The sequence below is a fragment of the Capricornis sumatraensis genome, chromosome 1 (assembly GCF_032405125.1).
Source record: "Capricornis sumatraensis isolate serow.1 chromosome 1, serow.2, whole genome shotgun sequence".
NCBI lineage: Eukaryota > Metazoa > Chordata > Mammalia > Artiodactyla > Bovidae > Capricornis > Capricornis sumatraensis.
In genome coordinates, this window is record NC_091069.1 from 13,905,388 (window position 1) to 13,931,764 (window position 26,377).

General features: G+C 46.3%; 1 protein-coding gene across 1 annotated transcript in view; it reads left to right on the top strand.

Moving 5' to 3' along the window:
- The window catches only part of TTLL11 (tubulin tyrosine ligase like 11), a 261,643-nt gene that overhangs the window by 109,794 nt on the left and 125,472 nt on the right, over positions 1–26,377 (top strand). The window contains exons 5-6 of the mRNA XM_068966426.1: positions 4,054–4,149; positions 4,897–5,012. Coding sequence (XP_068822527.1) covers positions 4,054–4,149; positions 4,897–5,012 — 212 coding nt within the window. The remainder of the gene's footprint in view (positions 1–4,053; positions 4,150–4,896; positions 5,013–26,377) is intronic.

Here is a 26,377-nt window from a genome sequence, read left to right on the forward strand (position 1 = left end):
TCTAGAAAGCTGTTTTGAAGGTAGAATGTACAGAGCCTGTGAGCAGCTAGATGTGAAGGGAGGAGAGATTTTTGGCTGACTGCTGCTGGCTCAAAGTCCCTCACAGGCTACAGTTAACGTATTGTCTAGGACTGCAGTCCTCTTGAAGCTACGGGGGGAAGATCCCGTCCCCAGCTTACTCACATGGCTATTGGCAGGCTTCACGTCCGCCTTACTGTCGGCTGGGACATCAGTTCCAGAGGCCATCTCAGCCTCTCCATCCAGCAGCTCACAACACAGAAGCTGGCTTCCCTTAGTGTTGAAGGAACAAGAGAGTAAGAGAATGCATCTCAAGATGCAAGCCGCAGTCTTTTTATATAACCTAATATTTGAAATGATATCCCATCATTTCTGCCCTGTTTTGTTTGTTAGAAAAACATTACTAGGTGCAGCCCACTCTCAGGGAAGGGGGCTTACAAGAGGGTATGAATACAGGAGGTGGTATCATTGGGACTGTCTTAGAGTCTGCCGATCACAGATAGTGAGTTTGGTTATGTTGAATGTGAGGGGTGTGGGATCTCCAAGTTGGGACTACTCTGGATGCAGTTGGATATGTAGTTCTGGGGCTCAGGAGATAATTCCTTCTCATTGGAAAGTAGGTTGGAGGCTTTACCTGAGTTTACAATGAATGGCTCAGGGCCCTTTTTTTCTCCAGCTTGCTTTGGAAGCTTCTGGAGGTGAGGGATGAAGGACAAGGTATCTTTGAGTCCCGAGGGCACCCTGTAAGTAGCAACACATCATTGCTGATTGAATGACTTGGAGGGTGGAGAGTATCACATAACTGAAAAGTTTTCTCTCTCTCCATTTGACATTTCCTGCTCTGCCACCAAACTGGAGAGAGGTTTTCCTGTTTCTAATGTGCAAAGTGGATGTTACATTAGATTAGTAGTGCTGTTGTTCAGTCTGACTCTTTGCAATCCCATGGACTGTAGCTCACCAGGCTCCTCTGTCCATAGAATTCGCCAGGCAAGAATACTGAAGTGGGTTGCCATTTCCTTCTCCGGGAGATCTTCCCAACCCAGGGACTGAACTCAGGTCTCCTGTATTTCAGGCAGATTCTTTACCACTAAGCCACAGGGGAATACGGTATAACACATATAGGGTACATATGTATATGGTATATATGTGTATATATACTACTAATCTAGTATAGATAGGTGTATAGATATAAATATACACTTTTCCCATGGGAACCCCAGGATGTAGAAAAGATAAAAGTTGATCTGATCTGGTCTCCCCAGTGCTTTCCCCTCAAAATAATCTCATAGTGAAAAGCACTGAACCAAATAAATTCCTGATTTTCTGCCAGATCTGACATTCTGGGATCTTATGAAAAGACCAACTCAGCTCCTCCAAGTTTTGTGATTCTGTTTCTTGAGATCCACTGCTGCTGCATTTTTCATTAAACTTTTGGGGAAAATTCATCTTTCCTTGAACTCGTGAAGAACTATAAAGATGACTTTCATTAAATACTGTGTGTCAAATACCATGCAAAACATTTTACATCCCATTATCTTTACTTGCTCCATGAGGGTAAGGACTTTGTCTAGGCCACTCCTGTGTTTCCGGAAGCTTGGAAGAACTTCTAGGGCACAGGAGGCATTCAGTATTTAATGAATGAATGGACTAAGGTAGGCACTATTCTTATGCCCATTTTACAGATGAGGAAACTGGGGCTTGGAGCTGCTAAGTCACTTGCCGGTAGTTACACATTTGAAGGCAGAACTAAGGTTTGAAATGAGTTCTTCTGGACTCCAAAGCTAATAATGCCACTTCTTATTGGTGGGATCAGTAGGAAACTGGAAAGGGAGCCAGCGTATACTGAGCATTTTCTTTAAGATGAGCATAACTCTAGGGGCTTTTTTTTGCTTCGATTGTCAACTACCCTGCAAGGTAGCTGTTGTTGTGTCCATTTTTTTCAGATGAGTTATGTGAGGCTCACAGAGGCCTAGAGTTGTGTAGCAAATATGAGAGACTGAAGTGGATTGAAGCCCAAGTCTGGCTCCAAAGCACTCCTACACAAGACTCAACACAGTCAACTACACGTGCCAAAGTTTAGGCCCGGGAAAGTTCTATGCTACTGCTGGGTGCAGGTCCCTATGGTTGGTGAAGTTTTGCCACTCCTGTTCCCCAGCTTTCCCATAGCTGTGGATTCATGAAATGCCTGTGCACTGAGCTGAGACGAATCCACCAGGCTGAGAAAGGACAAGTCCAAGCTTCTAAGATGTAGCAAAAAGTAAGCGTCCGTGACTCAGGATGATAAACGTTGACACTGCCTCCCATTGTTCTCTGTAGGCTCATCAACATCAGATCTCAGCCCAGGTCTGAAGTTAGACTGATGATGTCACCAGAGTCTCTTCCAGGCCTCATCACTCATATCCACTTGTCATATATTATTAAGCAGATCTATAATACATGTAACATTTTCTACTGAATTTCCATTCCTTTCTGCTTATGACCAGGAAAAGAAAAATAGAGTGAGGATGACTTTTCCCAACTTTTCATCCTTATTGTCCTTTCTTGAAGAATAAACTCATCTTGAATTACATGCCCTGCCCCCCACCCCCAAATGGTCATTCGGGCTCTGAGTTCATTAATTAATAAGGATGAAGCTACACTTTAAGAATGATCATTTAACTAATGCATATTCTAGATAGACAAGTAAATGGATTTCCCCTCATATTTCCTTCTTGAGTCCACAGAGGAGGCGATGCAGCTGTATCTTTGTTCTCTCCCCTCCTTTATTCTCCATGTTACTTTTTGAAGCTTTGGGATGGTATCACTCATATTAGGAGTTTTCTTCTACTTATCACCTCCTACAGAGATAACGACAGTCCTCCCAAGAATCTGGCATCCTCATAGTCCACGTCTGAATTCAATTAGAAACTGCAATCTCAAGGGTGAGGAGATGTTCTCTAAAGGGCTGTTTCAGGGCTAGGGAATGAAATGCACAGGGTGACTTATACCCCAAGCAGGGGACTCCTGAGGAATTGAAAGAGTCCAGAAGACAAAGCCACACCTGAGGCAGAATGCCAGGTTCAAGAGCAGGCGGTTGGCCGGTTGGCAAGGGTGCTATGCTAAACCTGGCCGTGGGTGCAGGCTGGCTCCAGGGGCATATGGGCTGTGCCATCACAGAGGGCCCCACACTCCAAAGGGCTCCATGCTTGGTTTAATGCTCTGTTTCAGCATCATGAAATTTGTTAATACTTTTTGAACACTGCATTTCTGTCTTGCACCGGGTCCCACAAACTGCATAGCAGTTCTGCAGTTCTGAAATCCAGCTCTGTCCTTTATGAGAGGAGCAGTCTCAGGGAAACCCACTGGCCTTTCCAAGACTCACTTTCTGCTTCTGTGAAATGCAGGGCATGATCCCTGCTTCAAGTATGCTGTCGTGAGAATGAAGCGAGATTGTGAATAATTGGTGCCCAGTGGGCACCTAATAAATACTCCCTTCTTCTTGGGTAGGAGGGCCCATCAGAATTATCCAAGGGATTTGTTACTGAAAATACACTGGCTGTGTTCCACCCTGAAAGACTCTGACTCATAGGTGTGGGCTAGGGATGAGCAGTGGTTTTGAAAGGGGTCCCTAAGTGATGCTGATATATACCCGAGGTTAAGAAACATAGTCTCCGGTTTTTTAGAGATCCAGCTAAGAGGCAACTTAAAAGAGGATAACAGGAGAGGGAGAAATTGATGGACAATTACTGATCCTTAACATAATAAAAAACCTGTTAAAGAAGAGTGAGGTCATCATCTTACAGCCCTTCAGATGACACCGATGGTGCTGAAATGAACCATGGCTCCTCATCCCATTACCAAGGCCCCTATAAAATTTTCTGCTGTCCATTTGGCCTGACAAGTCCATCCAGAGGAAGAGGGGCTATGGATGAGAGAAGCCAGGGTCAAGGCCCAGGTTGGGGGCAGAGGTGGAATTTACTTTCACCTTAATACCCCTAATATAGTACCCAATTCCTAAAAAGACACTGTAACTAATTCTGAATTATGTTTATCCAGATTTTAGGCTTTGACATTCTTCTCATGAAAAATCTGAAGCCTATACTACTCGAAGTAAATGCAAATCCCAGCATGAGAATTGAACACGAGCAAGAAGTAAGTATTTTGAGCATCTCATTGAATATAGTACCAGGCAAACTGAACGGTCCCGCTCTTCTCGCTGCTCCCTTGGCTAAACAAGATTTGACATTGTCAGATTTGCCCGGCCAAGTTCTGTTCCTGCCTAAATAACTTCAGTTTTGTTGAGCTCAGAACTCCGTCTATTAATATAAGACCTATCCAACCTACGGTGACTACCCCGCGTGCCCTTCTCCAGTTCTGAAGATCTGCAAATGGAGAAGCAGCTGAGCCTTTCCATTAGTTTTGACATGAACTAATTAGTTAGCCTCAGGAGATGAACTAATTGAAATTCTATGAATATGATTTAGCCATGTCGACATGCTTGAGTCCCTAAGATAAATAGTACATTGAGCAGTGCTTATCTCCCTCCAGCTGCCCCCTCCCCCCTACTTAAGAGTGCATTAAAAAAGACTGGAAGGAAATACACTGACTATTAATCCTGGGTTTTGGGTGGGGGTGGATTATGAAGGTTCTTTTCTTCACCTCTTCCATATTTTCAAATATTCCGCAATGAGCATATATCATTTTGATAATGAGAAAAACCCAGTTCTCTTTTTCCCCCTTCGTGTATTTTGTTGATTTGTAAAAGGAAACTGACATTTTAAAGGTAGACTGAAGGGAGCCTTTAAACAATTCTCACAGTACAACTACTGGGGCTGCGCTTGTAGTCAGCTGGTGCTGAATCACTGTCTCTACCATAACATGGAATCCTTACCCTTCAAGCTCTCTCCAGGGGTATTTGAGAATGTCCCCAGTCTTGTCGATGAAGAAGTGAAAGTGGCCGTGATCAGAGACACTCTGCGTCTCATGGACCCACTTAAAAAGAAAAGAGAGAGCCAGTAAGTATTTTTTATATCATTTATTTCTATCAATTCTGCTTCCCATGTCCTAAGCAGGTAAGCCAAGTTCTCAAAACATGTTAGCATCGTGAGTGAGATGTATACCTTTAACAATCTAATAAATCATATTTTCACCTATGAGTATTGCCCTCCAGATATAGTGACTCAGAGTCAAGAGCTGGAGACACTTGCAGTTCAGCAGATGAATTTTTAGCCGATCGTTCTCTGAGTCTGGAAAGTCTTTCTGAAAACCCACTCTCCCCCAGTGACAGAATCTCCCCATCCCTCACCGTTGCCCACGTGGTGCTTCTCTGTGACACTCTCAAACACAGGCCAAGAGTACACAGTGCTAGAGAATGGGGCCACAGGTAACTTGGACGTGTGTAGTAAGGATCGCTTTCTTTTAATTTTCTTCATGATGTTAACTCTCTTGCAATGTAAATTTTTTGTTTCAAAATCTGCAGAGCCAATTGTCAAACCTGTGGCAGTTCTATAATATTTACAACTTTATAATACCTGTTCATCCCACCCACCCAGTAACATCTAACGGGAATATTGATGGGAGTTTGTGCCCAGCCCCTCCCTCCACGGAATCATGGAATGTCACTTGGGTATTTTGTTGGTTTTGTTTTCACCAAATTCCTGGCTTTTGCAAAGTGAGGGTTAAGTAAATATCATTGTGCCTGTTTTAGGCAGAAAAACCAAAGCACTCCTGGTACTCCTGACATATCATTTGGACCCCAACACCCCCCAGACAAGTAAAGCATTTGTCAGCTGTGGTTTAGGAACGTGAGGAACCCTCACTTCCCTGAGCAAGTGGTGCTTCGCAGGCTCCTCTTACTGCTGCCCCTCACCAACTGGGGTCAAGCCCAAATATTGTCAGAATCACCTTCCAATAGCACTTCTCCTCTTGGCCGCACATCAGAACCATCTGGAGAGCTCTCATAAATACCAGTGCAAGCACCCCCACTTCTAGAGATGCTGCTTTTAATCAGGCTGGACTGGAGACCTGACCACAGAAACAGTGTAGGTTCCCCAGGTAAGTCTATCTCGCAGCCAAGGCTGGGCACTGCCGCCCTGAAGGAAATGTCATTCTGAAGGAGCCTTTGTCATATTCTGAGTCAGGCTGGATGGTGCCTCTTGGCTGAGTTCTCTTCCAGAGCATTCTTTGCTGTGTGAGGCATGGATCCAAGGCCAGCAAGGCTAGCTGAGAACGCTCACCTGTGGTTCACAGGGGCTGATCCCACCAGGTGTGGCCTCCACTGACAGGGGGCTTCAAAGTGGTGGTGGGTCAGGTCTGCGGAACCCCTCACAGGAGCAGCTCATGGCAGCTGGATAATGGGTCTACTCATATATACATGCAGCTGCCTTTTTTAGCCATCCTTGAGGAAAAGCAGTGGATTAATTGCAGTTTGGTCAGATTCATTGCAATGTAATTCATTTCTCAAAAATCTACTTTCTAATGGTTATTGATCTCACTGGTAGAGATTAGGCCTTGAGCGATTGGGTTGCACTGCAGGGAGGTTTTGGCAGCTATCATGCCAGGATGGCTCAGGAGGATAGAGTTTTAGAGGACCTTGACACATTAACCCTCTGATTCCTTTGGTGGGAACAAGTTCAAAGGCCATTGTGTGGCCTAAGCCTTCTTAACCTCTGCCACCAAAACCGGGAAGAGAGGAAAGGGGACTGCTGTATTTCACAGTAGATGGCCTCAAAACATGATCAGCTTTCATTTCCTGGTTCTAGTTGATTGGATTTTTTTTTTTCCCCCACCAGCACCTGGCATTCGATGTGATACATATGAGCTGCAGATCTAAAAGTTAAAAGCAATTTAAATGGGCCCAGGACCATTGGGAGGGATGGGAAAGGCACTTTACAACTTATCAAGTCATAAGTAGCAGCACCTCATTTTTAATTTAAAAAGCATTGACTTTTCTCTTTTTTTTCTAACTGATAACCAAGAACAGTTAGAGTTTCAAGAACCTGACTTCAATCTTAATAGAAAAATGCTTTCATCTCACCCTTTCCCTACCTACAATATAAGGGTGTATGTTAATAGCTAAATGGCATTTACTGATATTTTCCCTTAATTATACCTTTTTTTAAAAAAACAAAAACGAGCAACGATTGTCCATGAAAGCATTTTGTAATCTGTAAAGTGCGTTATATGTAAGGAATTATTATCAGCATTTTGATAACTTTGCCATACAGACCAAGGGCTTTTCTGGTGGCTCAGACTGTAAAGAATCTGCCTGCAATGAGGGAGACCAGGGTTCGATCCCTGGGTAGGGAAGATCCCTAGGAGAACGAAATGGCAACCCACTCCAGTATTCTTGTCTGGAGAATTTCATGGACTTAGGAGCCCGGCGGGCTACAGTCCATGGGATCACAGAGTTGGACACGACTGAATGACTAACACTTTGATACAAACCAAAAGGCTGAAATTATTCTCAATTCCAAATGTTTCAGAAAAACTTGGAAAAGCACCGCATTTGTGCCCATAGCTAAGGCACAGTGTTGCAGTGTTGAACTGTGTGTTCAAATCTGGGACCAGGTCACACCAACTGCAGGAAGTGACGTCACAAGGACTTCTAGGCCAGAAGTTAACTTTAGAAGCCAGAGTTTCTTGTGTTTGAATAGGATCCAACCTAAATATTTAAAAAACAAATAGTTTCCTTGCCTTGCTCTTCAACTCCTTAGCAAAAGAGAGTTTGATGTGTCCCTCATCAGTTCATTGAATACACTTTGCCAGCAAGACTGTGGAAGGTAGTTTTCACTTTTCCTGCACAGACTGAAGCAAAAAGGCTTAAACTGCTCGAAACTGCTCTATAAAGGTGCAGAGGGGGCCTTGGAAGGGTCTCAGATACCTGTGTCTGTGTGTCCTGCATCTTCACACACCCCACGAGCGGGGGGGCATGTAGGCTGTGGTCAGTATATTGATGGGGCAGAGAGCAATCCTCTTGCCTTCCACGGGGAGAGGGACCTGTGACCCTACTGAGTGGGTATAGTGGATAGAACTTTCTCCTGAGCTGCAGAGACTGAGATTCAAATCTTGACGTTGACGATGTGAAGAGCTATTCTGAGTCTCGGTATCCTTTTCTATAAAATGGAGATAATGATGTTTAAGTGAAGCGACGTGCGAGACTTACTACATAGCGTATGTATGCTCAGTCGTATCCGAGTCTTTGCGACCCCATGGACTGTAGCCCACCAGGCTCCTCTGTCCATGGAATTCTCCAGGCAAGACTACTGGAGTAGTCTTTCCCTTCTCCAGGGGATCTTTCCCACCCAGGGATTGAACCTGAGTCTCCTGCTCGTCCCCTGCATTGCAGGCGTATTCTTTACCGCTGAGCCACCTTACTATATACTAGGCACTGAATAATGCTTAGTTTACTACTCACCAATAAAATTATCTACTATAATTTGAACAAACAAACAGTGCTTACCATGCTCTTTTCTGATATACTTAAAGTAGACTTTCGAGTTTAAAACCAATGACATATCCTAAAACCAAAGCTGTTGGACCACGGTAACTAGACTTGGCATTGGAGCTGACTGCAATGGAAAATTTTGTTTCCATGTTAACATGATGTCACTCGCCCAGACAAATTTATTTGTTGGGTTAGGAGAAAGTATACCTTTGGCCTTAGAAGGAACAAAATAGCTGTCATATGAGAGCTGTTTTGAACCATGATGACTTTTTGTAATATCTGATGACTCTGTTGATTTACTTACTAGGAGTCTTTGGAGGCACTGCAGGGGCGGGGGAGGGGCAATTGATGGGATAGTATTCTAGAACCCTCATATATCTCTGCACACACATACGGAGGTAAAATCCACACAATGTAAAATCAGCTGTACAAACGTATGCAGTTCAGTGGCATTTATTTAGCACATCCATAACGTTGTACAACCAGCACCCCTTTCTAGCCCCCAAATATTTTGTCACCCCAAAAGGTAACCTGTTATCCATTAAGCACTCACTCCCCATTCCCGCCTCTGCCAACCTATTTTCTGTCTCTGGATTTACCTTTTTTGGTTATTTCATGTAAGTGGAGTTTTTGGGTGGCTGTCTTCTTTCACTTAGCATGTTTTTGGTTCACCCATGTTACAATATGTATCAGTACTTTATTCCTTCTTATGCCCCAATAATGTTCCATTCTATGGATATACCACATTTTATTATCCATTCGTCACTTGATGGACATTTCTGGGGGAGTCATTTCTTTTTTAGCCAGAGGGGAGCTGGGATGACTTATTTTATACTTTGGCATTCTCTAGATTTCCTTTGAGAGGGAAGGATCTTTTCTGCTACAAGAAGTTTCTAAAGCCCCTGGTTTAATCCAGCCCCAGCATTTTATCGATAGAGGCACAGAACTGCCAGGGACCTTAGAAACCAGCATGGCCGTCAGCTCCTGGGCTCAAGAACGTCCTTCAAAGAGCATCCATGTCAGAGGAGCAGCTCGTGTCCCGACGAGGCCCTGGACTTGACCTCTGATCAGTGCACGATGAGCTTGGCCAAGTCGCTTTATTCTCTGATCTCATCTTTGAAATGATCAAGGGCTCAAGGGCTCTTCTTGCCTGGACTGTCACTGGCATCATGTGAAACGACACATACGAGAGGCCTTCATGGCATCTGAGGGTACTAGACAAATGCTGGTTCTTAGGGTCACCACGTGGTCAATCAGACTTTGTTTGAAAGTTATGCTGATAGTGACATGTAAGTCACAGCTCCTGAAGCAGCCTGTTTGAGTTGTGTATGTAATGATTCCGCCTGTCTGAATTGTACAAAACAAAACTGAGATGATGAAGATCCATCACTTGCTGGGGGAGGAAATCAGGAAGAACAATGGAAGCTGTCCTCTTTTCTCAAGGTATTTGGGGAGCCTAAGGTCTTCTTTTGAAACACTTCTGTCAGGAGCAGAAGAGGATAAATTGCTTTCCTAGATTATTTTATGAACAAAGTGATTATTCCATCAACTGATTAATTTTTGGAAGATGGGTTTACCCCTGGTGGAGCCATTTTACTAGTAGTTTGCGCCTTTTCCTGGATGTAGACGTTTCTAGTAGCCATTTCCCTTTCTTAGGAATCATTACCCTTTAGGACCCCCAGAGTAATATAAAGCCAGGGACAGGCTTGGAGGAATCTGAGGGGATTTCTTGATGCCATTCAGAGCCTGGGAGCTGGGGGTACCTGGGAGCCTCTTGCCTCTTATTCAAAGTGTACATTTGGAACATGGCTATGTAAGGCACAGAAGCCCCTTTTCCCACAGCAGCGTTTCATGGTCCTCTCCCAGCTTCACGTACCTCCTATCACCACGACAACCAGGTTTATATGAAGGGTGGAGTCAGCCTGCCAGTACAGCTTCGTCCCCAGTTCAGAGAGGTTCCTCCTCTGAAGGCTTCACTGGGAGATCAGGCTTCACTTCTTACTTTGACTCTCAAGTGTATCCCTTGGATCTTGTGACATGTTTAGAACCCACACACTAGGTGAATCCTCAAATTAGGTTGATTCTATGTAGAATCTAGAATAAAGGTGAAACATTCTAACATAGCATTCTCTTCTTAGGGCTTCCCAGGTGGCGCTAGTGGTAAAGAAGCCGCCTGCCAATGCGAGAGACATAAAGAGATGCCGGTTCAATACCTCGGTGCGGAAGATCCCCTGGAGGAGGGCACGGCAACCCACTCCAGGATTCTTGCCTGGAGAATCCCATGGACAGAGGAGCCTGGCAGGCTGCAGTCCATAGTGTCACCAGAGTCGGACACGACTGAAACGACTCTGCACACACGCTTTCTAAGAGAACGGAGATCAAGGAATCTCCCAGCGGTTCAGTTTCACAGCTGAGGGCTTGTAGTCTGATCAAGGAATGTAACTCCATCCTGTCCTAGGGAAGAGTATCAGAAATACATTAACCAGAAATTCCCTCAAGCCCTGATCTCTACCCCTTAAATTGGCAGTATGTCCCGACTGAAATCCCCTCAGTGATAGACAAGAAGGGTTTCTAAACTGTTTGGGCTAAACATGCCTTCGTGAATGTAGAACAGTATCTTTCTTACTTTTCAGAGTAGTCTTCTGGAAGCAAGCATTCTTTCAGAAGAATCATCTAACTACCCTGTCCAATGGCCCATCCACTTGCACACAGCTGACATTTTGTTGAAATTCTGGGGCTTTGTTGACCCCTTAATGATTTCTTTGTGGCAAGCCCCTACAGATGAGCATGCCCTGACCCCAAGAACCTCTGAAGATTTCACATAAATCAGAGTCACAAAGAGATGAATATTTGCACACTCATTGGGGTTTCATTTTACAACCTGTATCAGGATCACTTACACAGATACTGGTTATTTAGAGCATCTATTGAGCACTGACTGTGTGCCAGGGAGATGACTGAAAGTGAAGTGAGAGTATCCGACTCTTTGCGACCCCGTGGACTGTAGCCCACCAGGCTCCCCTGTCCAGAGGATTTCCCAGGCAGGAATACTGGAGTGGGTTGCCATTCCTCCTCCAGGGGATCTTCCTGACCCAGGGATCGAACCTGGGTCTCCCGCACTGCAGGTAATTTCTTTACCATCTGAACCACCAAGGAAAGCCCCAGGGAGAAGATTATGGAAGTGAATTAGCTCACAGGTCAGTAAGGGAGGCAAGACTCACAAATATCTATGAGGTAGAAAGTTACAAGGTGCCCAAAATATAAAGATGAAGTAACGAGGGAAGAAAATGTAAGGAAAGATAATTTCCTGATGAGAAGAGTTAAAAAAAAAAAAAAAAAACACCACAAGGAAGAGGTGGCGAGGAAACTGAGGTTTCAAGGATGAGTAATATTTGGAACACACAGAGGGATGGAAGGATCCCCCTGGTGGAGGAGACAAAGGCACGGGGGTCTGTTGGGGGAAATGTGAGGAGTTAAATCAGCTGGCGAGGCAGAGGCATGAAGCGGATGAGTAGAGAAGGGGGCTGGTGGGGAGGCAGACGCAGATCCAGAGGCCAGAGGTGGGTGATCTGGGGTGACAGCTGAGCAGATCCAAGCTTGTCTTCTACCTGACTCAGAAACACGAAGGCCTCCGGAGGGTCCATGATCCCCGTAACGACACAAAATTTCATGTCCGTGTCTATTTTTCCTGGAGAAAAGGTCAGAAAATTTTCATCATATTTTCAAAAAGCTAAGAACCCATCAGTCCTATTGTCACTGGGGGCTCCAAGGGAGCCGGGGCAATTTGCACCTCTGGGGTTCGGGGTGTCATGGCTTCAGGATCCATCATGCCCACCGTACCTGGCGAGGCTTCACATTTCAGATGGCCATCAGCAAATTAGAAAAATGCGCGTGTATTTTTAAGTAAGGATGGACAGGAAATGACTAATGATACGTGCCTTATGTGCAAGAAATAAAACCAGACAGCTCTCTCCCATCCATAAACGTTTATGCATTAAGTCCGCAGTAACCAATAGAAAGCCTCTTTTGCCTGCAGCATGTTGAGCAGGAACTGTTCCCGGGGCTTATGGGGAAGGTGGATTTCCTGGGCTGATGCGAGAGTGCCGTTTCGGGGACCATTAGACAGGAGCTGGGCCCCTCTGCCAGTGGGCAGGCCGCTCCTCCCCGTCCCCCCGGGCGCCGAGCAGATGGGAACCGAGACGAGCATATGGCCCGTCAGTCAGCACTTTTGGGGAAACGGCAGAGTGGAATTCTGCGTGGGCCCTTCCAGAGTTATTCCAGGTAGTGACGGGCGAGCAAATGTGTTTGGAAATTTCCTCATGAGCTGCGCCAGTGAGCCTTAAATGTTCATGGACCCTTAAATGAGGCGTCGATGGCTTTTTGGAGGGACGCCTTGCAGTCTGGGCTGAGGATGGAGGTTTAGATACAAGGTCCACTTGGCCTCAGAAAGTCACTGGACTACCCTGAACCCAGTTTCCTCATTAAAACAAACCAAAGCAAACAAACAAACAAAAACGCAAACCAAAAACAAGCTAAAAAAGCAAACAACAACAAACAAAATAAGGGCAGAAAAGGGAATAACAGTAGCGGCTCCGCCTGTCACAAGGGACCGTTTGGAGAGGGCTTATGGTGCACAGCACGGTGGTATCTACCTTTATTCCTGTTTCGTCCTCACAACGGCCATATGCTGCTGCTGCTTCTGTTTTAAGAGGACAGACACTGAAGTCTGGGGAGGGTGAGTGACAGGCCAAAGACCACACCACTGAAAAGCAACAGCCTGAAATTTAAAGCCAAGTGTGTCTAGATCTTGCCTTGAGAGAGTGGATGTGAAGGCATTAAGTGCACTGGGGAGATGTGCACCCACAAGGCATTGTCCTTATCTGACTGGCCTTGTGTCCTCACCCAAACTTTAAGGCTGGGACGCATCCCTTTAGCTCCAATCACTGAACATAAGTAGGTGTTCATGAGAGATTGATCAGGTCCATGTGAGGGAGCTCCGTGGCCAGCTAGGTGGCTACTTCATATTCACTAAGCTTCAATTAATGAAGATTCACAATGAATGAAATGTAAGTCAATGCAGAGACCGCCAGCTTAAAGCACGATCTATGCATGGCACAAAATGAAACAGATCCGGACTGTTTGTGTACAGTAGGGCATCCCAGACCGGGAACATGCCGGAAGTTCAGAAGAGGGCAGGATGAGCCACAGATGAGGCGGAATCGTATGAAATTTACAGGTATCAGATCTTTTTTTCTGACCTACAACCACTGACACTTTCCTGTGATTCAACTAATAGCTGGCCAGGAGCGGTCAAGGCAGCCACGGCGAATGAGGTGCGGCTTACATTTTCTTGGGCTTGATTGGGTGAGAAAGATGTAAATAAGCTTGGGGGAGGGAAGGATGGAGGCAGGAAGCTGAGCGTAGGAGTTAGGCAGGGTCCCGGAGGACAATTAATCAGGCCTCCAAAATCGCACTTGGGGTTGGAGAGGACAGATCTTGCTTCTGTGACAGATGCTTCTTGAAATTTTTCTTATTATAAAAGTAACACATGCTCATTATAGAAAAAAAAAAGGGACAATACCAAAGTGCATAGCATGAAATAAAAATTTCCCTCAAATTCAACCATCCAGAGCTAATCATGATTAACTTTTTAGTTAATAAAAATTATATCATTTTCTTTCTATATTGTTTTATAGCTGAGGCCATACTCTCTCTATATAATTTTTGTATACTGTTTTTATTTTCCTCCATTTTATGTCACAGTAATTTCCCCTTCTTATTAAGAGCTCAGTAAACATCATTTTCATCAGTGGCTGGGTCAGAGTTTGCCTCCGTATGGAGCAATGTTTGGTTTATTCCCAGCATCATGTGCTTAAAGCTCTGTGTGCTACCTATTTATTTTACTTTTAAAATTATTTATTTGTTTATTTTCTTTTTGGCTGTGCTGACTCTTCACTGCTGCGCGCTGGCTTTCTCCACTTGCAGCAAGTCGGGGCTGCTGTTCAGCTGTTACACACAGGCTTCTCACGGTGGTGGCTTCTCCTATTGGAGAGCACCGGCTCCAAGGCACAAGGGCTTCAGTAGTTGAGGTTCACAGACCGTGTCCCCTGCATTGGCAGGCAGATTCGCAGCCGCTGAACCACCAGGGAAATCCTCTGTGTGCTATTTAGGAGTCCGTCTTAGGCTAGAGAGAGCCCTTCAGGAAGCGGAACTGGACAGGCCCTGCTGTTCGTAAGGCCCTGGTGGGAGAGCAGAGTGGTAAGAATCGGAGCCCGGAGCTGGCACTTTGGGGTGAATCCTGTCACTGCCATCTGCAGCTCTAGATGATACAGAGTTTCTTCCCCTCTCTGCACTTTGATCTTTCTCATCCATTTAAGGGTGTTTGCAGTTGGATGTTTTTAAATCTGCAAAGCAAGGCGTTCTTTATTTGGAGGGAGGGAAGATGGTGCTTATTCCTAAGAGAGTGTTTGTCATGGGAAATATCCAATCTGAATGTAATATTTAAATAATAAGTATATTATTTACGTCAAACGACATATACAACCTGGGGAGGTGTTTTTTGTTTTTAATGTGTGGAGGAGAAGATGGTAAAATAAGTGGGAATTGATCCCAACAGTGACAGGTTGATCTTCGGCTGCCAGGCTGGATTTGATTTCCCTCTAATTATCTGCTAGATTAAAAGAAACTAAAGCTCGAAATCAAAGCCAGTTTTAGCTGTCATTGGAAAGCCCCTGGTTATTACACCAAATGCTGGGCAGCATTCTCTAGCTGCTTTCTTTCCTTTCCCTTTTACTCAGTTTCCATTTTTTTTTCCTTCCCTTGTTAAGCAGTGGTGGCTCAGAGGTTAAAGTGTCTGCCTCCAATGCGGGAGACCCAGGTTCGATCCCTGGGTCGGGAAGATCACCTGGAGAAGGAAATGGTAACCCACTCCAGTATTCTTGCCTGGAGAATCCCATGGACGGAGAAGCCTGGTAGGTTACAGTCCATGGGGTCGCAAAGAGTCGGACACGACTGAGCGACTTCACTTCACTTTTAAGCAGTAGAAGAAACCCTTGAAACTCTCATCACGGAGGCTAATGCGAGGGAGTGGGGAGAGGGTGGACATCGAACAGTTCGGAGAGCTAGGATCCGCCCCTCAGCTCATCCTGCGCTCTGCTGGCATCCTAGCTGAGCAGGGCGACGTGGGGGACTGCCTGTTCAGGGTGTGTGCTTTCTGTTGGGGCGAGATCGGGGTTGGGGACTGCCTGTTTGGGGGAGCCTTCATTTGCTCAGAGAGGCTCTCTTTCTTCCTCCAATCTGTCCAGGCCTGGGCAGCACCTGAGGTCGGCCTGGAGAAGCTGCTGAGACCTGTGTGAATGAACGCGTGCGCGCATGCGTGGATGGATGAGTGTCCGGCCCGGCTAGAGGCTGGGTCAGGATGAGCCTCTGTGAGATGCAGGATGCCTGGGAGTATAGGAGCTCCGCAAGGTGGGCGGGATGGAGCTGGCGTGAGAGGCCTCGGCAGGGAAAACGGTTCCCAATGAGGGCTTGAAGGCAGGCCAGAGCACCGGACTCTCAAAGCACAGGAAGAGCTCCAGAACTCCAGCCACGGGGTTTGTAAAACACTCTAAGCTGGAAACAATCTATCCACCAACAGAAAAATACACGCCTGATGGATATTCATTCGCTGGAATACTATATATCAATGGAAATGCATGAAGGATGTACTTCAGTGCGGTGACATTCACACTGAGATTGAGAAAAAGAAGCAAGTCATAGAAGAATATCTAGAGTATGGTTCCAACTCAAAACAGGAAAAACTAAACTTTATTACTTCTTATTGTACTTTAATAAAAACCAAAGATTCTACTTTCTCAACAGAAAAATATTAAATGCTATGTAAAAGCAAGAGAGTTCCAGAAAAACATCTATTTCTACTTTATTGACTATGCCAAAGCCTTTGACTGTGTGGATCACAACAAACTGTGGAAAATTCTGAAAGAGATGGGAATACCAGACCACCTGACCTGCCTCTTGAGAAACCTGTATGCAGGTCAGGAAGCAACAGTTAGAACTGGACATGGAACAACAGACTGGTTCCAAATAGGAAAAGGAGTACGTCAAGGCTGTATATTGTCACCCTGCTTATTTAACTTCTATGCAGAGTACATCATGAGAAATGCTGGGCTGGAGGATACACAAGCTGGAGTCAAGATTGCTGGGAGAAATATCAATAACCTCAGATATGCAGATGACACCACCCTTACGGAAGAAAGCAAAGAAGAACTAAAGAGCCTTTAGATGAAAGTGAAAGAGGAGAGTGAAAAAGTTGGCTTAAAGCTCAACATTCAGAAAACTAAGACCATGGCATCTGGTCCCATCACTTCATGGCAAACAGATGAGGAAACAGTGGAAACAGTGGCTGACTTTATATTTTTGGGCTCCAAAATCACTGCAGATGGTGATTGCAGCCATGAAATTAACAGACACTTTCTCCTTGGAAGGAAAGTTATGACCAACCTAGATAGCATATTAAAAAGCAGAGACATTACTTTGTCAACAAGGTCTGTCTAGTCAAGGCTATGGTTTTTCCAGTAGTCATGTATGGATGTGAGAGTTGGACTATAAAGAAAGCTGAGCGCCAAAGAATTGATGCTTTTGAACTGTGGTGTTGGAGAAGACTCTTGAGAGTCCCTTGGACTGCAAGGAGATCCAACCAGTCCATCCTAAAGGAGATCAGTCCTGGGTGTTCATTGCAGGATTGATGTTGAAGCTGAAAACCAATACTTTGGCCACCTAATGTGAAGAGCTGACTCGTTTGAAAAGACCCTGATGCTGGGAAAGATTGAGGGCAGGAAGAGAAGGGGACAACAGAGGATGAGATGGTTGGATCGCATCACTGACTCAGTGGACGTGAGTTTGGGTAAACTCCCGGAATCGGTGATGGATAGGGGAGGCCTGGTGTGCTGTGGTTCATGGGGTCGCAAAGAGCTGGACACAACTGAGCGACTGAACTGGACTGAACTGAACTGAACTGAATTATAGTAGTCTGCCTGGATGCATAAACTTTATTTTATAGAGATGTAACCTTACATGGCAAAAATATGAAGGAAAGCAAGGAAGAAGGATCAGAGAGTTTTAAGATGGGTGCTTCTGGGTGTAGGTGGGAGAGGGACCTATAAGGGGTACATACAGGTGGTCCATTGAGATCCTGACTGTGTTCAATCTCTTAACCCGGGTGAAGTCTGTGTGGCAGGATTACATTGGGTAAGCAGGGATAGGGTCAGGAGACAGATGCTGCACGGTCTAATGCGGCAGACCAAGCATTTTGCTTTTCATCCTAATGAAAAGCCTTTCATTGTTTGATTGAAGTATAGTTGATTTAAAATAATGTGTTAGTTTCTGGTATATAGCAAAGTGATTTGGGCATATATATATGTATGTATGTATATTCTTTATTTGGATTCTTTTCCATTAGAGTTTATTACAGAATGCACAATATAGTTCCCTGTGCCGTACAGCACATCCTTGTTGTTCATCTATTTTTAAAAATAATTTCATTTATTTTTTGGCTGTGCTGGGTCTTCATTACTGCGCCCTGGCTTTCTCTAGCTGTGGAGAGTGTGGGCTACTCCATTGCACTGTCTTCTTGTTGCAATGGTTCTCTTGTTGTGGAGCACGGGCTCTAGGGTGCTGGCTTTGCAGTTGCAGCTCCCGGGCTTGAGAGCACAGGCTCAGTAGTTTTGGCACACGGGCTTAGCTTTGTGGGATCTTCCAGGATCAGGGATCGAACCCATGTCTTCTGCACTGGCAGGCAGATTCTTTACCACTGAGCTACCAGGGAAGCCTCTGTTCATCTATTTTATCCATGGTAGTGTGCATCTGTTCATCTCAACCGTGGACAGGTTTTAAACAGCGGGGCGACATGGTGAGATTTGTGTTTTCAAAAGGTCTCTTGGGCTGAGGCATGAACACCAAACTGGAGTGGGGCTAGGGAGGATGTGGGGGGTAGCTAAGAGGTGTGAGAGATGGTTATGTGGATTAGGGTGGCAGTGGAAGGGGACTTTAGGAGAATGGGTGGGTAGGAGATTTGGGGATGCGTTGGATGTGAGAGGTGAGGATGAAAGAGGAGTCAAAAAAGGGGGCTGGTTGAGCAACTGAGTGGCTGTTGGTGGCAGGAAGCCCTGGGGATGCAGCACGTGGGGGGAAGTGGTGCCAGGTCATGAGACCTCCTGCACCTCCAGTAAACTGTCTGCTGGGTAGCTGGGTACAGGGCCTGGGGTCTTCTGAGGGGGTAGGGCCGATTATGGGGAGAGCTGTTCCCTGGAGTAGACCGGGACATCCATATGGGTGCACCCAACTGTCAAGTGATTTCAGCAGCAACTGTCATGAAGTAGGCTGAGCTGGGGCAGGAGGTCTGGGTTTGGACCCTGACTCTGATGGTCTTTCTGACCTTCTTTAACTCCCAGCATCCTGTTCACAGAGCTCAGCCCTGCTTGTTGGTTTAGTTGCCGGGCATAGAAGCATGCTGTCTTCAGGGCACCTTTTGCAAACCATCATGCTGTCTTAATTTAATTTCCAGCTTCTGGAGTGCTGCAGGTGCCTTGATGTCCTTCATGAGCACTGGGCCCTGTGCCCTGGTGGGAAGGGTGGTAGAGGAAGCTTGGGGGTTGGGGTGGGTGGGCAAGGAGGCTCTCTTTGCAGCACTGCTTTGCAGGGCTCCCCATTAGCTGCCTCCTATTCTGCTCATTGTCGTCACCATCATCACCTCCCCACCCCCATACCTGTTCAGTGTTCTGCAGAGTCGTTTCAGAGCCAGTGGTCCATGCAAAGTAGGCAGGGTATGAGCCATTATCCCATTTTTATTGTTATTGTTGTTGTTTAGTCTCTCAGTCATGTCTGCCTCTTTGTGACCCCATGGACTGCAGCACGCCAGGCTCCCCTGTCCTTCACCATCTGCTGGAGCTCGCTCAAACTCATGTCCATGGAGTCAGTGATGTCATCCAACCATCTCGTCCTTTGTTGTCCCCTTCTTCTCCTGCCTTCAATCTTTCCCAGCATCAGGGTCTTTTCTAATTTTCCTGGGTAAGGAAACCAAGACTCAGAGAACAATGGACATTCCACCGGCTTGGGGTTCTTGGACTCTCCACGTGAGAGGAGGTTACCAGTGATGGGAACGCTTGTGTGTTTGTGCAGACCCATCAGCCAAGGCCTCAGATAGATTGCATTTCTGCACATCATGACCCATTTAGGTGCCATAACAGGTGGTGACCAGAATCTGTCCTCAGAGGCCTGATTAGGAAGTGGATCTGGAATTCCTCTGCCAGCAGCAGAGAGTGAAGGAGAATAAAACAGCCCAGGGGACGGTTATACCATTTGTAGCTTGAAAAGTGGTTATATGGAGAGGGGATAAGCTCTCTGAGGGCCACAGTGGGCAGAACCAGGAAACATGGCTGAAATTGGCAGAGAGATTTAAGCTCAAGGAAAAGGGGGGAAAAATCACCACCTCCTTACTTTGCCTGAAACGATAAAGGTTGACTCAAAGTAGCAGTGAGTAGTGAGCTCCATGTAGCTGGAAATATTCAAGCCAAGACTGAATGGCCACATATAGGGAAGAAGCACAGATATGGGTTCAGTGCCTGATGCTGTGACCTTGGGCAGGTCACCCAACCCCTCTGGATCCCAGTTTCCTCATCTGCATGGCAGGATCATGGTGCAGGCTGGCTGCAAGGGGCCAGTAGGGGCCAGAGCAGCCCACTGGGTGCACTCATTCCACAAGTAGGTCTGTGTGTGATATCTGTTGTCTGGCTTAATCATCACCAGTTTGCGTGCCGGGCTGCCTCTAACATTTGTGCGGCCTGAGAAAGAGAACACCCGGTGGTCCCAGCCCCCTGCCAGCCCTCCTCTTCCCACTCCTGACTCCCCCCTGCAAGGGCTGGGCAGGTCCTCCAGTTCACACATGCAAGCTCTGTCCACACCAGCCCTGCCCCACCAGGCTCACCTGGCGTCTCCTTGTCTAGGAAGCAGGACAGCAGAAAAACCATTTGCCCTCGGGAGGGTGGACTCCAGCCACTTAGGAGGGCACTTCCTGGTACCCAGAGTCAGTGTCCAGAGAGGGTGGGGTACAGGTCCCAGGTGAGCCTGTCTCCTTGGCCTTGAGGACTCTGTGCTCCCTGGGAAGGGGGTCTGTCTGAGTTGGGCTGCAGCAGGACCCTCTCAAGCGTAGAGCCAGGACAGGGGCCCAGCGGCCAGGTCTTCTAAATGCAGTATTTTCTACAAGATTCCTAAGTGGTGGTGCTGAGTGATCTTGCATATGCTGCTCTATGAGCCATTCTGGGTTCTCAGCGACAGGCTGAGAGGAAGGGACAAAGTCAGGAAACAGGGAGAATGGACAGGCGGCGGGGGAGGTGTGGGGCAGGGCCAGCAGCCCCAGTTGTAACCTGGGTCAGGGTTTTCATTCCCATGATCACGGAAGGGTCTGTGGGCAGGGTGTCGCTATAGGAGTTCCTGGGCGGTGGCAGGAGGAGCCCCCTGATTCTGGGCTATCAGCCCATTTGAAGAAGAGACAGCATGAGTACCTCCCCTTGGGAGTGGGGCTGGCGCTGGAGGTCAGGGAGAGGGTGCCAAAGACAGGCCTCAGCCATCTCACCTGGAGTTTTAGACACGACTGCAGCCCTATTAGAATAGCCAGCATGGCGGCAGGGATGGCACAACTGGGCATCAGATCCTGGGTTTGAGTCAGCAAGATCACCCCAGATCCCCTTCTGGGGCTTTGGCATCTGTCCTCCTTGCTGAGGCCAGTACAGGCCGAGGGGGTGTCTGGAGGCAGAGTCATTGGATGTGGGACCTCAGAGCTGAGCAGGGGCAGGGGGTGAGTCTGCGCTGGCACCTGAATCACCAGAGTGGGGGAGGTTGTTAAAGCCCAGACGGGGGCTTCCCTGGCAGTCAGCGGTAGGACTCCACACTTCCACTGAAGGGGGCATAAGTCCCTTTGATCCCTGGTCCAGGAACGAAGAGCCTGCATGCTGCGGCATGGCCAAAAAAGAACACCACCACAAACCAAAAGGCCCAGATGGCTGAGTCCCAGCGCCAGAGTTTCTGATTCATTCTGCATTTCTAGCAGGATCCCAGGTAATGTCAACACTGTTAGTCCCGGCGCAACAGGACAATTTGAGAACCCCTTGCCTGCCAGCCCCATGTCCTGGGTCTGTCCCAAACCACTTGAGGACTCAGGGCAGTGGCCCCTCCGCCCCTGCTGGGGTTTGGCACCATGGGGGAGACGGTGAGCAGTCAGTAGGACTCATCCTTATGCAGAAGACATGGATGATGCCCCTGGTGAAGGCAGCTACTGGAGATAATTTGTCGATAACACAGAGACAAGACACCCCCAGCTCTGCTCACAGGTGTCACATACATTGCATGTGATCCCAGGACCGAAAAAGCAGAACAGGGCCACTTCATAAATGCATGTTTCCATTAACCTATTTCCCTTCCCTGCGGGTTTCTGAAGACAAGTAAAATATTAAATGATTGTAAAATCTAACCTTTAAGGCACAATCAAACCCTTTTAAAACAGTTCTAATGAGGGAAAATGTCGCATTATTATTATTTTTCTTTTTTCCGTCTCTTCATTCCCTTCCAGCTGGTTTGCAGGCAAAGTCCTCAGTGATTTCTTAATTTTGACTCAGGCTCTCTCTACAGCCGAACAAGTGGTGGGGAAAATCTCTCTAGGCAACGGCAACATTTCTGTCTCATTTGTTTGGTTTCGCTCTGTAACATGACAGCTTGTGGGGCTGCTAATTCGAACTTAGGCCCTTCTAGGAATGCGTCGTTTGTGAACAGTAAATATATCAGGTTGCAGATTTTAGCCATTTAATTATTGAAAACGGGAATGCTTCCTCGCCTCATGAATATTTTAATGTGGAGCAATAGACAAATTGTCTTTCACGCCCAAATTTCATTGTATTTTGGAACCCCTTCAGATTGCAGCCTTATCCGATTGCCCTGAAGCTGTGAGCTCGATTTTTCTTCAGGGAATTTGGTAGCAGAGTTACTTTGTTCCAAATCATGAAGAAGTCTGAGACATTTATAGGGAACAGGTCTTCTTAGCGTCATTTAGTTTGTCCTTGGATCTGTAAATGTCCTTGCTGGAAATAGAACCTGAAGCAATACTTTCTGTAAAGCGGATGTAGCATTGCATGGTAGGAACGGAGGGTTCCAGAATCTCATGGGCCTGGGTTTGAATCTTGACTTTCCTCTTGCTCACTGTGAAATTTAAGGCAGTTACTTCTCCAAGTCTCAGTGTCTTCATCTGTAAAATGTGAATGATAGTAACTACTTAACAGGATGATTTTGGTTGTTACATAAAGTACTTAAATACACAGTATAATGACTGGACATATTATGTATTTAATAAGTGATAGTTAGTGTATAATTATCCTTATTGTTATTCTGTGAAGTGCCTATCGTAGTACTGAGCATGTAGGAGTTCGGTAAATGCCATTTTTTTAACATTAATATTTATTTATTGGCTGCGCTGGGTCTTCACTGCTGCACTGGGGCGCTCTCTAGTCGCGGCGAGCAGGGGCCACTTTCTAGTTGCAATGCATGGACTTCTCAACTGTGGTGGCCCCACTTGTTGGAGGGCACAGGCTCTAGGCGTGCAGGCTTAGCAGCAGTTTCACACAGGCTTAGTTGCTCCGCATCATGTGGAATCTTCCCAGATTACAGAAAGGGATTGAACCCATGTTTCCCGCATTGGCAGGTGGATTCTTAACCACTGGACCACTGGGGAAAGCTGGTAAATGGTCATTATTAGCATTAGCATTATTATAATTCTCACAGGTGGACATAGATTAAAAATACAATCTTCCACCATGCAAAGCATATGTGTTTTATTTTTTAAGATATTTGAGCCAACAGGAATTTATATAAACAAATGGACAGCCAAATTCAGTTCAGCAAGATTAAAGTAAATTGAAGGTGCTCATATAAATAATTTAAGATAATCCCTGATGCAAAACGTTTGCTCAATTTGTGCCTCAAAATAAAAATGGGTCCCCTAGGTTTTCAGGAATTCCTCTTTGCTGTGCATGGGTTGCTGCTAGGTCGCTTCAGTCGTGTCTGACTCTGTGCGACCCCATAGACGGCAGCCCACCAGGTTCCCCCGTCCCTGTGATTCTCCAAGCAAGAACACTGGAGTGGGTTGCCATTTTCTTCTCCAATGCATGAAAGTGAAAAGTGAAAGTGAAGTCACTCAGTCGTGTCCAACTCTTAGCAACTCCATGGACTGCAGCCTACCAGGCTCCTCCATCCATGGGATTTTCCAGGCAAGGGTACTGGAGTGGGGTGCCATTGCCTTCTCTGGTGCATGGGTTTGGGAACCTTAAATAAGAACAGTCTTCCTATGGAAGGGCAGCTCTGACATGGGAGGTGACCTGGACTGGGGATGGGAAGTGGGGGAATCAAGGTCCTGGGCCTCACTCTGAGCTTGACCTTGGACAAGTCCCCACACTTCTCTGGGCTATGGTCTGCTCATCTCTAGAGTCTCTCTGATGCAAAAATGCCACACTTCTCTAAGAGCATGTGATTTATTCCCTTTAAAAAGAGAGAGATTTAAAAAAAGGGAGATTTCATCCTTTAAAAACCCTTAGACTCTGCACATTTTGCCAGTTGCTTTTAAACCACTAGGTATTAGGTGCCAGATATTTGAGGGTGGCTTAATTGGAAGTTGTGTTTATCATCTGGAGTGTATGTGCATGCACTAAATGTGGTTTTGACAGTCTCTCTCCATCCAGCTACTTGCTTCCAACCGGAATGATTTGCTTCTCCACTGCATTCAGAAGAGACACTTTAGTCCTTGTTATGAACGTTAATTAGTTTGAAGAAGAGAAAAAGGATTGTGTTTCTAAAAATAGTGCTGCTACCGAAGGCCATTTTTGGTGCTGTTATAATCTGGGTGCTTTCGTGAGGATGAGGGTAGCTGGCTCTGCTTTTATTCTCTGCCCAAGAGAATGTTAGCATCTTTGAAATTGGGGAACCAGTCTTCCTAATCAGGGGGTAGAATGATGCGCGTCTCTGTGCTGAGCTGTCATAGAAGTGGCCCAGTGTCTCCCACGGTTTAAACCTTAAATCCGCTAGTTGTTCGTGGGCACCCGTTACAGTGGTCTCAGAAGCCTGATGACATGGCCTGTGACACTCCCCACAGTGTGAACGCGTGGTGTCGGTGAGGTGGGCATAGAAGTATCGCTGTGGGCCGCACAGCATAGAAAAGGGAAGGAGGGCTGCAGTGCAGACCTGGGTCCTAGTCTTGGCTCTGGTACCGACTTGCTTCTCTGGGTGGAACCTCTGGGTTGTAAGGACATTTAGCGTGGCTCCTCCGTCCAGCTCTGTCATCCGGCCTTTTTTCATTCCTTCATGGAGGAGCTTGGGCTTGATTGCTGAGGACTGTTTCTGTTCCAACATTCTGTTCGATCAATTATTAATAAAATTAAGTCTCAGGCTTGTTATTTAGGTAGGCATTTTGGTAGAATTCCGACAGCAGGTAAATCTCTGGATGAGTTTCAAATTCTACATGGCTCCGGAAAGTGTGCTTAGTTTTTGAGCTTGGTATTCCACTCATGAGGTTTATTGTTGGCTTTTTTTTTTTTTTTTTTGGAGGGGAGGGTCTCCATAAACTGGTTCTTGGCTCTTTCGTAGTAGTTGAGAAATGCTTTGGGATTTTTAATTTTTATTTTTATTGAAGTATAGTTGATTTGGGGCGTGGAAGAGACCTTGATGCTGGCAAAGATTGAGGGTAGGAGGAGAAGGGACGACAGAGGATGAGATGGCTGGATGGCATCACCAACTCGATGGACATGAGTTTGAGCAAACTCTGGGAGATGGTGAAGGACAGGGAAGTCTGCTGTAGTCCATGGGGTTGTAAAGAGTCAGACATGACATAGCAACTGAACAACAACATCGCTGATTTACAATGTTTTGTTAGTTTCAAGTATACAGCCAAGTGATTCAGTTATCCATATGTATTTATTTCAGATTCTTTTCCATTGTAGGTTATTACAAGGTACTGAATACAGTTCCCTGTGCTAACAATAGCTTTGTGTTAGTTATCTATTTTTTATATAGTAGTGTGCGTCTGTTGATCTCAAACTCCTAATTTATCCCCCCCATTCCCCTTTGGTAACTATAAGTTTATTTTCCACGTCTGTGTGTCTGTTTCTGTTCTGTATATAAGCTCATGTGTATCATTTTTAAAGATTCCATATATAGGTGACACCATATGGTGTTTGTCTTTCTCTGACTTACTTCACTTAGAGTGATTATCTCTAGGTCCATCCATGTTGCTGCTAATGGCATTATTTCTTTTTTGTGTGTGTGGTTGAGTAATAGTCCAGTCCATTCTAAAGGAGATCAGTCCTGGGTGTTCTTTGGAAGGAGTGATGCTAAAGCTGAAACTCCAGTACTTTGGCCACCTCATGCAAAGAGTTGACTCACTGGAAAAGACTCTGATGCTGGGAGGGATTGGAGGCAGGAGGAGAAGGGGACAACAGAGGATGAGATGGCTGGATGGCATCACCAACTCGATGGACGTGAGTCTGAGTGAACTCCGGGAGTTGGTGATGGACAGGGAGGCCTGGTGTGCTGCAGTTCATGGGGTCGCAAAGAGTCGGACACGACTGAGCGACTGAACTGAACAGTCCATTGTGTGTTTATACACCGTGTGCGCGTTCAGTTGTCTCACTTGCGTCTGACTCTTTGAGACCCCATGGCCTGTAGCCTGCCAGGCTCCTCTGTCCATAAGATTATCTAGGCAAGCGTACTGGAGTGGGTTGCCGTGCCCTCCCCCAGGGGCTCTTCCCCATCCAGGGATCGAACCTGCGTCTCCTTCCTCTCCTGCATTGCAGGCAGATTCTTTACTACTGAGCCACTGGGGAAGCGTTCATATCCCACATCTTT